Below are 15,602 nucleotides of genomic sequence, written 5' to 3'. Positions count from 1 at the left end.
ACTTTAATTTTCGTATAATATTTAAAAACTACTTCAAATAATACGAATAAAAATACACAGAGCCATTTTACGATTTATTATAATATTATTTTTTATATTTACGTTGATTTCGTAAGAAAAATATAAATTATTTATTCTGTAAGTAACGTATGTGGTCGACATAAAATTTAGCGTTGTATCTGCGTACACGTGTGCGATGCTTTTTCTCAAAAGACTTTGACAAGACTTTATTGCCAAACAAGACACAGCGGCAACGCGGCTTTTAACAAAAAAAAAAGATGGTGTCAAAATAATATTTTTTCCTTTTATATGTTTTGTTATGCTTTTATTCATGTGTCATTCATTTTACTATGACAAATTGTAAGAAAAAAGGTTGAAACAAAATCTATGTTTTATGTTTATTTCAGGAATTTTAAATTAGTTATAAAACTATGTAGAAATTATATGTTTCGTTTATAAAAAAAAGGATTTTTTTTATTATATAATTATTAAAATAGCATGAAATTATCCGTGTACATCAAATTTTTCATTATTTAAATATTTATAAACTTATATTGTAAGAATATTATTTATATTTTAAAAACACATTGTTATGTTATAAAACAAAGTGATGTGATGGAATATCAATAATTTTTTTCAAACAACTTTATGTTTATAGGAAAAATACTAAAAAAAAGCAGAAAATTATTTTATTTAAATGTAGATTTTGATATTTTAACAATTTTTTTTAATAACTTTTTTATAACAGAACATGTGTTATCATTTAATTGATCTGTTTGAATTTAAATTTAAAAAGAATATTTGAAACGAACCAATAATATGTTGTAAAAAAAAGTTGTTAAAGGAATTTTTCCTTTAAAAGTATACACACATAATAAGTTATATGCTTACTTTTTAAAAGAAATAAGATTTTCTCGTAACGTATCCATATGCATAGTATGAAAATTTGATATATAGTATGAAAATTTTCTCAAAACATTCTTAACAGAGAAACGTGTGTTCTTTATTTAACACGTACGTTCATCATAATTCCCAAGAAGAGTTATTTTCCTTCTGAGAAACCCATATATACAAAGTGGTATCTGCTATCATGTGAAACAAAAATAAAAATAAATCATAAATGATATAAAGAAGAAGATTGAATGTAGAGAATAGAAATGAAAAGATATACAGTTAAGTGTGGTGGGGACCATGTTTTCAAGTTCCGTCAACATGTCACCCTCTTAACCAAACCAATTCATCCTTTGAGAAGTGACTCATGATTTATTAACTTTTGTTACTCATGATTTCCCATTGCAATTTCAAGATTTCTGCTTTTCGGGTCGTAGACGACATTTTCACACCTTCTTCCACTGTATTTACATGAAAAATAAATGTTGGAACTTTTATGTCGAGAACGATATCGTGAATCTTACGTTGGTGTCTAACTAATACCAGTTAACGCGTGATCGACAACACACGAGAGACCAATTCCAAAAGTCTTGAGCTGTTTTATAGTTAGATATGGAAGAATCTGGTTGAGTTGTCCTCATTGTAGAGAGTTAATAAAATGTTGGATTGATCCTCGAACAAGTTAAGTTGATTAAACAGATGGTAATCAACAAAAACAAAAAAAGTGTCCCACAGGAACCATTGGTAAACCAATCTAGAAAGTTCACCAGAGTTGAACATGTGATGAAGTGATCACAACAGTACTGCGGAAATAAATATGGAACCATGCATATCCGATTTGAGCCCCACACCGGATTCTGAAAACGACCCTCCTCCTCTACTTGTCTTCGTGTGTGTCAACACATTGAAAGTATTAATATCATGGAAAAATAAGAAAAAAAAAACCTTTATGATAACATGAAATTTTTAATTTTATTTCAGTATAGAAGACATGGAATAAAACAATAAGAACAAGCAGGTTTCTATTTCTTATATTAAGTATAAGAAGGAGTTGGATCATGTCACAATCGACTCATGCCGCAATATCAATTTTCTTCACTTGATTAATTCAGTTTAGGTACAGCGATGGTCTGTGAAATTGATATTTGATCCCTAGCTAGAACTCTAGACTGTGATTGCAAAGGAATAATACCTTTTTCTAAGGAAGAAAAAAATCTAAGCCTAGTAGTAAGTGTAAATGATATCTGTGTACAAGTCAAGTTTGGCTGTGGTACCCCTAATGAGCAGTGGAATTAGATGTATCAATTCCTATGGACTTGTAATACGCGTCTTCTGCATTTGCCAGCCGAGTCTGAAACATGGTCCACTCCTTTCTGCACCTCTCCCTCACCTAGCACCAACAACAACATTCAATATCCACAAATTTCATTACCAATAGACTTTTAATATTAATATCATGATGAGAAGAGTAATTGAATCATTAGTAATGGAACTGGTAAAAGATAGTAGCATCATACCCCCTGCCATGGTGCTTTTCCTGTTTGAGATTCACCCTGCAAAGAAAGGGAATATTAATAAGCATTTTACAATGTCATTTTTGGGTAAAACTGTTTGGTTTAGAGAAATCACGGCAAAGGAAATACCTGATTCCCTAGAGAGGGAAGACCTTGGTGAACAATCCACTGAGAATCAACAACTCCAATCTTCTCATGTGCAGGCTATGTCAGAAAAAGTATAATAGTTTAAAGCTCGTAGCATCATGCATGGATGGCATTTTTTTTTCTTTTCATTGCATGTGCTTATCCTAAGGTTACACCAATTAGATGACTGGAGAAAATATGAGAATGGACTTACCTCCACACATCTTCTAAGAGCAAAATCAAGACCCCACCCGTGGACCAAGTCATTCTGCAATTTCCAGTGGTACAATGCACTATGTTAGCAAGTGCTTAGAGAAACATCAAACAACTAGTCAAAGACGCATAGAACAAACAACTAGTCAAGGGGCATCTTCTAAAACAATCTATATTTTAGGATTAACCGATCAACCTGAATCATATGCCACACGCAGCGCCATGCATCACGCGAAAACACTGGAGCCATAATTTCAACAAATCTACATTTGTGAAACAGTGACAACAGAATTATATACAGATCAGAAGACAAGATAATGTAATGATGATATACATCAGCAGTTACTCACGCTGCACAAGGAGGCAGATGAGGATCAGAACACCATCCTGGTTTCTCCTCTGTCACTCTAATAGAAATACAAGAAAATAAACAGTTAAAGCATATTCTTTGAAGTAACGAGAAGCACTACAAAACTGGTGCAGCATTCCAATCATTCTTACTTGTGGACTTCACGATCACCTCTTCTTTTTGTCATTTGCCATGTCAAGCCCTTATTAGGTTCCAAACCAGGCTGTGAAATCTCCAAGCCGTGCTTCCTCACCAGTTTTAAGTACCTGCATATGAAACAAGAGAGGCACGTGAAACTTGGCTTAAAAATAAAACAAAAACATAAAAAAAAGGTACCTCTAATATCCAATACTCACTCTTCTGCATCGAAGTGCTCAACACCCAAGTCTTCATCCCATATGAATATATAGTCATATGGTGCAACAATGTCAGGATGCAGAAACCGCTTGGCATACCACCTAAAAGGGAAAAGCTAAAATTGTCGATACAGTAGCATATTTGGAATTAGGTTGTCAAAAAACAATATTTATTGCAGAAATCACAACAAAACTTAATCATCTAAAAGAAATAGTGAATAGCTTAGCTCCTTACCATTTGGTCTGTTTGCGAGCACTCACATGAATAGCCCGCTTTGACCATTCAAACTCATCCCATTCAGTTGTTCGGCCATCATAGTGAAACAGAAGGACAGTAAAATTCCCAGAAAACTGTTGGAGCAAATTTTTGGTTAAAAAACAAATGAGCAAGCATATGCAAACAGAGACAAAGAAACAAGAATGGACTGACTAAAACCTTTTTCACGGCTGCATCAATATTATTTTTCTGCTCATAGCCAACAGTGAAGGTTACAAGATAATTTGGCTTGGACGTTAGATCCTGCAACAGTTAACTTAGTTAAAAGTTCTGTCCACTTTATATTTGTTTGCTTTTTTTCATATAAGCAAGCAAAGAATCTGACCAAACATATGAAAGACTTCTTTTTCTAGACCTTTTTACACCGTGTAGCACTTAAATGAAGAGTTGATATAAATTTAGCTTCAGTATTTTAGAGCACAAAAATGACAAGGTTAGGATACACACCTCACTGGGCTTACCCCACAATCTACGCAGATAAAAGTCCGACTCAGCTTCAACAATACCAGGAGGTAATCTTTCTGCACCTCTTGGATTTGATGGAACCCAAATCTGAATAGAAGCAAGAGAGTGAGGAGCAAGTGATTGATAAATAATTAGATATACAGACTCTCTAAGTAGCCATTCTTGGAAGTTGAAAGCTCTTATCAATATTGACATTTTGAACAAGAACATGAAAACGACAGTATAAAAGCTATAGATCCTTAACTACATAGAATCCCCATTGTACCTTTGATGTATCATTTAATGCTTGAACTTGAGATGAACTTCTCTTGTTACCATTATTCATAAAAGTCCATGCTTGGCGACCTGTATATCTGTCTTCGATGTAGGAAAGATCGATGGAGGGAAGCAGGCCAGATGGGAGATTCAACTACAAATTGTTAAGTACTGTTAGCATAACATTATCAAGTTCAACAACATAAAACCATTCGAAAAAATTTGCTTCTGTACAGAGTATGCTATAAAGATGAGAGGAAGGAGATACTCAGTCTCTACCTTTGTTATTGACAATGTTGGAACTGATACTCCTATAAAGAATCCGAAAACTATACCAATAAAAGTTGTCACAAAAAACCTCATAATTTCACTCGGTTTTCTACCACCAGAACTGCAGTAAATGAAATGGAAATGACCAATGTCAATTGAAGGGAGCCGATGACTGTATCTAGAATCCACAAAATTTCTTGTAAGAAAAACACAGTTAGCTATCACAAATAATTAGACCTTCGAGTGATGATCCCCATCTATGTTGCAACTTCTGTAAAATGTATGTTCATAAAACTATATGCAGGAACTATTCCTCAGTTTATCAATTGGCAAGTATCCTCCGTATAAGAAACAGCTACGTACGCTTGTTAAATTAGAATAATAGAAACCCTGCTAAAGGAACAAACAAGAAAGAACAAGAAACATAAAAACTTTGGAACCAGATAATGATTCTAATGTCAAGACAACACGAGATAATTGTTTTCTGAGAGAGAAAAAAGATCATATAAAGTGGAATACAAAGTATACAATATGACCTCAAATCCCAAACACACCAGTAGCATTCACAAGTAGTTTACTTTACTCCTATTAATGACGTTGTTCCAAAACCCAAGAAGCATGGCAACGTATCATAGCACCATTCTGTTGAAGTTTTCAACCATAGCAATCAAATGGCAGTTATGGAAGCAAGAGCACCTCTACAAGGCACTGTGGGTTAGTGTCCTAGAAGTTGCCAAGAAGAAAAGGCAAAGAAACCAAATTTAGCTAACAGCCGTTAAAGAAATACACCGAGTTACGTGAACCATGAACGATAAAAGAATGTGCCTTTTCCAAGATAGCCTCCGAAATTAACTCAGTTAGGTTGGACAACTCATGTGATACCTTTGACAGAAGATGATACGGATTTCACAGACCAATAAAGAGGATAATGACTCCCAACTTAGTGGCTAAACAATTGCAAAACCAAGCGGCAGTTCCTATGTAAATATAGAAACTGCCATTAAAGCATTCAAATAAAAAGGAAAGAAGAAAAAGGAAAGAGAAAATATAAAACTTACCATACATGAATTACTTTATTGTATTTTAGTAACATAAGGATTTACAAGAAAAAACCTCCCGAGGAAACTAATTATAAGCTTTTAAACAGGCACAATTCTCCAGCGTGATAAAGACGCAATGATTGTGCCAGTCATCATAAAATGAATTCAAAAATCATTTAGCAGAATCTTCATCTCTAAACTGAAGCTGTATTGTATGCTACGTACGACCCGTGATCCTAAATTTATCATTTTTTTTATCTTTATTTCAGAAAAGAAGGGGAAAAAAGGGGGAAAACGTTACACGGGGTCATGTTTTAGGGAAATTCAATCCTACTAATCGAAGCTTCCAACTTTAGTTCATCGATTCTGCAACAACAAAGAGAACAAATAAGAGAAAACAAAAAACTCACCAGGAAGAAGTCGAAGATCTGAGCAAAGTTGGAAGGCTTTCTGGTAAAAAGCAGAAGAAAAAAAACAGCCCAAGTGCGAGGAGTTTGATGGGGTTGATCGAAAACAAAGATGGATATTACAGAAGGAAGAAAGAAAGAATTTTTAAGAGGCAGAGACGTATAAAGAAATAAATGAAGAATGGAATCTTCTTCCCTCTGAGTTTATATGACTACAAAACAAGATCTTTAGAGTTTAAACAGCATGAAAGGACATGGTCCTTCATCTTTTACCTTTGGGTTTTGGGTTTTGAGTTCCCTTTCTCTTCTCCTACTAGATCATACAAATTAATTTTTGTGGAGAGAGAAAGAGAAGATAAATTGTGATTGGTGATTGCATTTCAAAACAAATATATAAAATAAATAAAGAAATAAAAAGTGATGTTATTTATGGGATTGTGTTTTGTTAATTAATTGGTTTAGGCAAAGATTAAGGTGGAATGAATGAGATTATGAAATCCATTAGCATGTTTCTGTTTCACACAAACTGCCATGTGTTGTGACTAAACAGAACAAAGAAAAGACCAATTTCTTTTTTTATGTTCCCATCGATCTTTAAAAATTAGGGAATGTTTGTTATTTTAACAGAAAAGGAATGTTTCTTAAAGATGGTTCTTTTTTTATTTATTAGTCTGAATAGTTTGTTATTATATTTTCTTTTTTTTTTCAATAAAATTCTAAATTTTAACGTGCTGAGGTAAGACTGTTTTGGTAAATTTTAATTTCACATTTAATGTATACGTGTGTCTTCATGATAAATGAGTTGGCATATTTTTTTTTTCAAATTTTAATGAGAATTCTATACTATTTGAGTATGAGAATCAATATGGATAAAAATAATTAGGTTTAATATCCAACTTTGTCCCTAGTTTGGTTGACAAATCTCAATTTAGTCCCTCTTTAGGAAAGTGTTTGAAATTGGTCCTTACTTTTAAATTTTTGAGTCAAAATAGTCCCTTCCGTTAAATAATGACAAACAGTGTTAAATTCTTTTTCTGGGCATTGATGCCTCCACCTCCCCATTTCAAACCTACACCTCCCCATTTTTTTTTAACTTTTCATTAATTACAAAATTAACCTTTTAAATTTATTATTTTTACTTTTTTAACCTTCTTAATTAACTAATCCTAATTTTCACTTTACCCTTTCACTTTCACACTCACTCACAGACTTTTCACTTTCACACTCACACTTTCGAAACTTTTCGAAAACATCTCCACCTCCCCTTCCCTTCCCATTCACACACCCCCCAAGCTCCACTTTGATTTTTTAAAAGTTTCAACTTTTCCGGTCTATCTGTACTTGCGTCATTGCTTGCGTGTGTGCGGCGGTGCAGCGTGGTGCGGCGGTGCAGCGGCGGCGGTGCAGCGTGGTGTGGCGGTGGTGCGGCGCTTCGTTTCGTTTCTGCCGAGAGGTTAGTTTTCGTTTCGCATTGTGTTCATTTCTTGGTTTGTAAATGTATGTGATTTAGGGTTTTAAATTGTATTCATTTTGCTCTGTTTGTGCGCCCTTCGTTTCGTTTTGTGTTGTGTTTCTGGTAGAGGTTTGTTTGCGCGCAACAGGAAGAAGACAGTCATTAACGGAGGTCGGACATCCGTCGACGGATATGAACATCCGTTTCAGGGCCAGACAGATGTCGACATACGTTTAGGGCCTGATAAACATTTGTTGGACAAATCCATGTCAGACAATCACCTTTCACAGTGTTTCCATTGCCCAACTCTCCCTCGACAGCCTAAAGTTGATTGATTTACACTAATTTACACATTGAGCTAGGTGTCAAGTTCATTTTGAAGCTCAAAGTCTTTTCACACACATGTCATAACATGGAAAGAGAAGAAGAATTGCCAACGATTCTCAGAAGAAAATTTTCACACAGTTAATAAAATTTGTGACACCCAAAGAAAAGAGAACAGAAAGAATTTGAAAAACCAAATGAAACAGAAAAAACCAGAGAGTAAAACGGGAAAAGAAAAAAAGTTAGGTTTATTTGTAAATATTAGAATTAAAATTAATCTATAAATTAGATTTTATTAAAGGGTATAATAGGAATATAAATAATTATTAAAATTATAAATAAAAAAAGAAAGGATAAAAATGGGATGGGGAGGTGGAGGTCCAAAGAGGAGAGGTGCAGGCATCAACGCCCTCTTTTTCTCTCTCTTCTCATTTTCTGTGCATTGCAGGTTTTTGTCAGCATTTACAGTATTTAATGATTATTGTACTTTTCCCAATAAAATTTAATATGATTAAATAAAAAATTTAATTTTTTAATGATTTTTTTATTTTTTTTTAAATTTTATGATTTATAACTAAATAATATTTTGTTTTCATGATGTATATAACTAAATAAAAAATAAAATTTAAACAAAAACACAAAATTTAATATCCTTTATTGAATAATAAAGTCAAAAAAATTTAGTTGAAATACCTTTCTACTTCTTTATAAATGTGATTCTCTTTAAAAGAATATTTTTATTTAGTTATTATTTTTACAGTACTTTTTTTAAATTTTGAAAAATTGATTAAAAATAAATCTAAATATATGTTTTTAATTTATAATTTTTTTTAAAAGGTATTTATTTCTTAATTACTCTAAAATTAAAAATAAAAAATTTAATTTTTTAATGATTTTTTTGTTTTTGTTTAAATTTTATTTTTTATTGGGAAAAGTACAATAATCATTAAATACTGCAAATGCTGACAAAAACCTGCAATGCACAGAAAATGAGAAGAGAGAGAAAAAGAATTTAACACCGTTTGTCATTATTTAACGGAAGGGACTATTTTGACTCAAAAATTTAAAAATAAAGACCAATTTCAAACACTTTTCTAAATAGGGACTAAATTGAGATTTGCCAACCAAACTAGGGACAAAGTTGAGTATTAAACCAAATAATTATTTATAAAAAGATCATAATATATCAAAGATTACATGTCGTCAGGATACAATTTTTTTCTCTAATATCAATTATCAAAAATAAATTATGACTGTATAAATATCAAATTACTATTAGATAAATATTAGATAGTTATATAGAAGAATAAAATATCAAATATGTCTTCAAAGTAAGTTGGAAAAAAAGTGTATATATTTTTTTATATTATCTAATTAATTAAAAAAATTAAAATGAAAACAAATATGGGTGTGGAGACAAAAGATAAATAAAATCATATATATATATATATATATATATATTTATACTAGCATGTTTTCTTCTTTAATATGATTTTTATTTATTTAATCACTATTTTGTTGTGTATTTTTAAAACAGATGGCTCCTCGAATAAATACTTGTCCTATATAACTAAAACTTCTTATAAATACCTGTTTTCAAAAATAAATATGAATTAGATTGTTATTATACTTTATAATGAATAAATAATTTCGTATATTGACATTATTTTAAACTTATGAAAAAATCTATAAATGTTTTTTGAGAAAATAGCAAGATTAAATGTTATTTGCTCAATAATTACCATTAAAAACGCTATTATTCAGGATAATCAAACTATTCGGAGTAGCTTTAACAGATTCTATATATATAAAAAAAAAAAAAACAGTTTTATTATATTATATTATTCAAATCATAATCAATGAAAAACAATTTCTAATGTAGTGATTATATCATTTCCATAAGATTATATCATCTTAATTTCTTTAATTTTATACATTACTACAATGACAAAATTTTCAATTTTCTTGACAGTGTAAACAAACGTAGTAATTTGCTTTATTTTACGACATTTTAAATTGAACAAAATGTAATAAATCTATTATTCATTGCATGTATACTTAATATAGATAGATACTAAATGGTAATTAATTGTAAAATATCAAAAGTTTTAACAGCAGCCTTACTTATATTTAAACATCGAAATGAATTTAATTTAAGTTATTTCATATTGTAATTTAGAAGAATAATATAGTAAAAACATTAGTAGCACACACATTTTGAAGAATAATTTGTTTATATTACTTTCTTTATATATTTTAAATTAAATGATAATTTGATTACAAGAAATACTATATTACCAAAACGTTGACATTTTTGTTGACTATAATATATATTTACGTATTAACTTCAACTACAACCTAATTATGTCAAATGCTAATTTAATGTATTAGAATATATAAAAGTCTTAATATAAATAGATAGCATTTAATAAGGACGGTTAACCAACTTTATGTAACATCAAAATTGTTGATATAATATTTTTATAATAATTAAAGAAAAGAGAGGAGTAGAAGATAAAAACAAAAAATAAAAATTGTAATTTAAAATCCATAATTTGTTGTAATTAGAAGATTGGTTTTATTTAGGTGTGTGTTATGGTGATAACCCTAACACATCAAAAACAGCTACCAAAGGAACATCATAAACCTAAGACCCAACCATTTCACCACACAAAAGCTCATGCATACCTTTATTTATAATCCCTAATTAACCTTTCAACCAAATCGCACCACAAAGTGTTAAATTAGGGTTTTTCTGACTTAACTTTATTTTGAGTAATGTATACGTAACTCACCAAATAAAACAAATACATACGTATAAGTGAATTAAAAAAACTATTAAAATAATAAAAAATATAATCTTTGTTTTTTATTAGATTAAATATGTTTATAGTTTTTTAATTTTTACGTGAAATTAAACTTAGTTTTTTTTTAAAAAAAATTGAATCAATTTGATTTTTCAACTTCATAAATAAATGGATTTAATTCCGAACAATATAGAATTTTGTTGAATTATCTAATGAGATTCCGCCATAAATGATAATGTTTTAACCATGTCATTATACGCATGAATTAATTAAATTAAAAAAAAAATTGAAAACTTTTCAAGGTAGACAATCCAAAATAATTATTTTTTTTTAAATTAAAAAATTAATTGTAATTTACATGTATATATAATGACACATATCATCCACGATAAAACATCATAAAAATTATATAAAATTTTAAAGTCCATTTATTTTAGAGACGAAGAATTAAATTCGGTCAAAATTTTAAAGAGAAATTAATTATAATTTTATGTAAAAGTTAGTGAAAAAAATGTTTAATCTTTTACTATTTTAGTATATGTTATGTTATTTCTACCCACTTTATTTACAGTTTGATGAATATTTGTGAGTGGAATGTAAGTAAACTTTATGATAGGGAAATAGTACATTTTGTGGTTCCACCATAGTACACATTCTTTTAATTTCACCATTTTCATTCATAGCCAAAAACTCACCACATAGTCAGGGGACCAACATATTCAATGCTCTCAAGAACACAAAATTCAAATCAGCTGTAAAGTTAGGCACAATAGTAATACCATAATTAATATTTCAGATTAATTAAGATTTAAATTTTTTGTTGAATTAAAATATTTAATATTAGTTAAGAACGTACTCTAACATCAAACGGACTCCATGGCCCAATGGATAAGGCGCTGGTCTACGGAACCAGAGATTCTGGGTTCGATCCCCAGTGGAGTCGTTTTCTCTTTTTCGTAATTTTTTTTTTTATTAAAACTTTTTTCCGAGATTAAAAGTTACTTTTCAAAGTCACGGGTCCATGGGCTCTTTTAGCATTATTAGTAAGGATGCAGCTTCTTGTAGAACCTCGTAAATTTCTACCTGCACTCCCATGTAGAAAGATCTCATTTTGTGTAATATGATGCCTTCCAAAAAATAGAGATAGTTAAGGAAAAAATATATACAATCTGGAAGTCACTTAATTTTCAAATTATACAATTTGAAAATTATTTTTTACTTTTCAATGTTTTTTTTTATCAGAAAAAATACTTCTGAATTACACAATCAATTTTTTTTTTATTACACAATCTAAAAATCATTTTTCCATATTGTGCATTCCAAAAAAGACAAAAGTAATTTTTTTTTTGGTATGAAGTGCAATAATAAATTTATGAAGGTACATAAAGAAACTGCGTAGCAAGGAATTTAATTTGTTTGTAGTTTCTTTAGCTTAGTTTTGTGTTCGGCTAATTTCTTTTCCCAGATGTTAAAATATTCTTTTTGACTTTTTCTTAAAGTTTATTTTTATTGAAACTTCCTGTGCTATCTAAAATTTTAAAATATATACTTAATTATATAACTCGAATAAGTAATTTAAGTGTTAATGATATGAAACTTTCAAATTATAAAATTTTAAATTTAAAAGTGATACCCAAATTTCATAATTTAAAATCATCCTTTTCGTAAAAAGATAAATAAATTATATAATTTCGAAATTCACCCAATTTCACAACAGTACACTCAATAAAATAAATAAATAAAATAGTTAAGGTGGGTGGCGACGGAATAAGGAGAACCGTTTATCCTTTACAAATCAAAATAAAGGCCTTTTGAACTTTTCAATATTTTTATCAATTTTTTTATTATATTAAAATATGTCTAAAGCTATCACTTATTACTACTTTGATCACATGTAATTTTTTTATAATAATACTTATACAACATTTTTTTTACGACATTTGAAATCATCTATGTGTCATTCTGTGATTGGTTCAAAATTACTTCACAATCAATAATAATAATAATAAAAAATATCACCATAGACCAATTACAGAATGATATGTAAATAATGTTCAAATGTTGTAAAAAAAATGTTGTCTAAGTATCATTATTTGTAGTTTTTGCTTTATTTGGAACTTCATACCATGTCCAGTGATTACATATAAAAATAGTTTTAATTAATATTATCTAAATAAATTTTGCTTTTATCAAATATAAGTCAAACTCATTTTTCAAGAGGATTATTTTTTTATCAGCTTTTTATAGGACTATTTTAATTCAACTTTTATGGTGTAAACTTTAACTCAAAATATCAAACTGATTGTCAAGAAATATAATATAGTCTCCAAATAATTCTTAATATTACACCTTAACGATAAATAATTACACAAGACTTACAAAAGATAATTGTCCCATTTATTGCATATTTTAAAATTGAGTAATTTGTTTTTGTCTTATTAACGACCAAATCATCTTTGATTTATACAATAAGAACCAAAATCATATTTATCTTAAATTTAATCAATAACCAGCCAAATAACTACGTTTCTCAATAAAAGTAGCAATAGATAAAAGAAAAACTTAACTTTAAAACATTTAACAAAAAAAAAAATACAATATTGTTGGCTAAAATTAACTTTAGGAACATTATTAATCCAATCACAGTTTCCAAGGTGAATATGAACATATGAATAAAATCCTTGTTTAGTGAATATAAATAATCTTGAACATAGTGAAATCTTCTTTGGGAAAATTAATTATTTTCCCATAGGCTTATCATGTGTAGTACTTTCTGCTAATTTCTACGATGATTAGACAATAAGACTATAAAGTCATAATCCAGATTTGACCACAAATCTTATCTATGCACCAGATGTTTTTGTACTTTTCTGTTTCCCTTTTCTATCTACTAGAATAAAATATTTTTTTAAAAGTATATGAAAATAATAGTAAAATTGAGCTGATGATTTCTGAAAATGAGGGTGCAGCTTGGACATATAAATACTGTCAAAATATCATCACAAGGCATGTTGACAAAACGACCAAACATCCAGAAAAACCAGCGGCAGAAGAACATGAAGAAGAAATATTTTGGTCTCAAAACCTATGCATTTCTCACTGACAAAATTTACATACTATACTACAATGATCTTAAATTAAATTTAATATGCAATATAATTAATAAAGTGTACATTAATTACTAAGATAAAATTCTAAATTTCATAAGTTTTATGTAAGGATAACATAATTAAAATTTCTAGGGTGACATCCCACATACTAAAGTAAAGTATAATTTTTTTACAGCCACAAGCATTAGCAACATTTTGTAATCACCAAAAGAACAAGTGGTGGAAAGAAAATAAATAACTAAAATACCTCAATATGTGTACATCAGATATCATCATCTGCATATCTGTTCTTCACCAACGAACCTGTCACAATCGTAATACCGCCACACTGCTCACGTGAATGAATGTTTTAAGAACATGTCAGCCATGGAATATCTAGGTTTTACAAGCATATGCAACTATAAACCGATCAGGAAAGCGGTCATATAAATATAATTTTTGGCAATATGAAATATATGAGGAGAAGATGATAATGAAAAACTATAAAGAGTAGCAGCATAATAAAAACAGAGATTCGAGATAGAATGGAATTTGCATTGCTATAATCAAACATGCGATAAAACCAAGGCAAGTTTAAGAGAAAATGAAAAACTATTGTTACAAAATTTGAGTGAGAGGGAAAAAGTGAATTCAGAGCAAATCTTTGGCGGCAGTTTGCATGGTGAACAAAACGTTGTGCCACGTATTGGTCCGGGAGTGGGCCTTGAGACTCATCCCCAATCCGACATTGACGTCGGCCAAATCCTCCCTGTCGACCATGAGGACCTCCTCGGGTTTCGCGCCGTCGAGAATCCAGACCAGACACCAGCAGAAGCCTTTCGAAATCTCGGAGTCGCTGTCGGCGCGGAAGCGCATCCTCCGCCGCTCGTCGATCTCAGCCACCACCCATACCTGGGTGGCGCAGCCAACGACTCGGTTGGCCGGAACCCGGTCGGCGTCAAGGAAGGGCGGGAGGAGGGAGGCGTAGTGGAGAAGGCGTTTGACGCGGTCGATGGGTTGCGAGAGAGAGGTAAACTCAGAGGCGATGTTGTTTAGCTTGTCGGCGACGTTGGATCGGATTTTCGGTTTGGTGCATAGGGCGTTAACGGCGTTGGATTTGGATGGAGTGAAGGTGTTAGGTTTTGGGAAAATAGGGGAAGTGAAAGAATAAGAAGATGGTGATAATGATGATGATGGGTTGAATAAGGTGGTTGCTGTCACTGCAGCTGATGAAACCATTTTTGTAATTTAAGAAACAAAAAATCATTGATTTACCATTGTTGCAGAGGAGAAGATAACGGAAATGGAACGGAAGAGAAGAGAAGAACGGAGAAAGGTTCAGACAATGAATTCTTTAACCCGCCAATTCCTCTATATCTCACTTTTCTAAATATCTTTCCTTAATGTTATTTTATTGGAATGAAACAAAATCTCCTATGTTTTTTTTAGTATAATTGAAAAAATAAATATAATTTTCATATAAATTCCTCAATTTTGTTAATAATTAAAACAATTGAATATATTTTTAGTAATTATTTATATGTTTTTATTAAAAAAAATTAAAATTAATATATAATTAATCTAACATTAAAAATCATTAATAATTTTACATTTATAATGATTCACGTTACTTACATACAATAATAAATAAATCATTTGTTAGATTCAATTAAGTTTTAAATTTATAATGAATTCAAGAATTTCTAATTGAGTTTTTATTAATTTTTGTTTGTTTATTGAATATACATTTTTTTTAATTGAATCGT

The 15,602-nt window shown here is 30.2% G+C and overlaps 2 protein-coding genes and 1 non-coding gene across 6 annotated transcripts; 1 reads left to right on the top strand and 2 right to left on the bottom strand.

The window, feature by feature from the left end:
* Window positions 1-1,939: 1,939 nt before the first annotated feature.
* On the bottom strand, window positions 1,940-6,519 carry LOC106776181. 4 transcript variants are annotated; one of them, XM_014663549.2, is made up of 15 exons: window positions 6,167-6,518; window positions 4,954-5,109; window positions 4,726-4,837; window positions 4,457-4,600; window positions 4,174-4,278; window positions 3,886-3,969; window positions 3,685-3,800; window positions 3,450-3,551; window positions 3,246-3,359; window positions 3,095-3,151; window positions 2,941-3,007; window positions 2,746-2,799; window positions 2,535-2,609; window positions 2,409-2,444; window positions 1,940-2,281 (listed from the first exon to the last, which is right to left on the bottom strand). In XM_014663549.2, the coding sequence occupies exons 2-15, from the start codon at window positions 4,971-4,973 to the stop codon at window positions 2,168-2,170; spliced, it is 1,200 nt and encodes a 399-aa protein (XP_014519035.1). In that variant the 5' UTR covers window positions 4,974-5,109; window positions 6,167-6,518; the 3' UTR covers window positions 1,940-2,167. The 4 variants fall into 4 exon arrangements, with proteins under 4 accessions (XP_014519035.1, XP_022634558.1, XP_022634560.1 ...); XM_022778837.1 differs by having other exon boundaries at window positions 4,954-5,106; XM_022778839.1 differs by having other exon boundaries at window positions 4,954-5,106; window positions 6,437-6,516.
* Window positions 6,520-11,617: 5,098 nt separating this feature from the next.
* On the top strand, window positions 11,618-11,690 carry TRNAR-ACG. The gene has a single exon. It is a non-coding gene; the product is annotated as a tRNA-Arg (tRNA).
* A 2,262-nt stretch (window positions 11,691-13,952) lies between these two features.
* Window positions 13,953-15,194, bottom strand: LOC106755978 (sufE-like protein 2, chloroplastic). The gene is made up of 2 exons (XM_014638216.2): window positions 14,459-15,194; window positions 13,953-14,185 (listed from the first exon to the last, which is right to left on the bottom strand). The coding sequence occupies exon 1, from the start codon at window positions 15,073-15,075 to the stop codon at window positions 14,488-14,490; it is 588 nt and encodes a 195-aa protein (XP_014493702.1). The 5' UTR covers window positions 15,076-15,194; the 3' UTR covers window positions 13,953-14,185; window positions 14,459-14,487.
* Between the last annotated feature and the right edge of the window lie 408 nt (window positions 15,195-15,602).

The sequence above is a fragment of the Vigna radiata genome, chromosome 2 (assembly GCF_000741045.1).
Source record: "Vigna radiata var. radiata cultivar VC1973A chromosome 2, Vradiata_ver6, whole genome shotgun sequence".
Lineage (NCBI taxonomy): Eukaryota > Viridiplantae > Streptophyta > Magnoliopsida > Fabales > Fabaceae > Vigna > Vigna radiata.
This window is presented reverse-complemented; position numbering and strand designations above follow the sequence as displayed.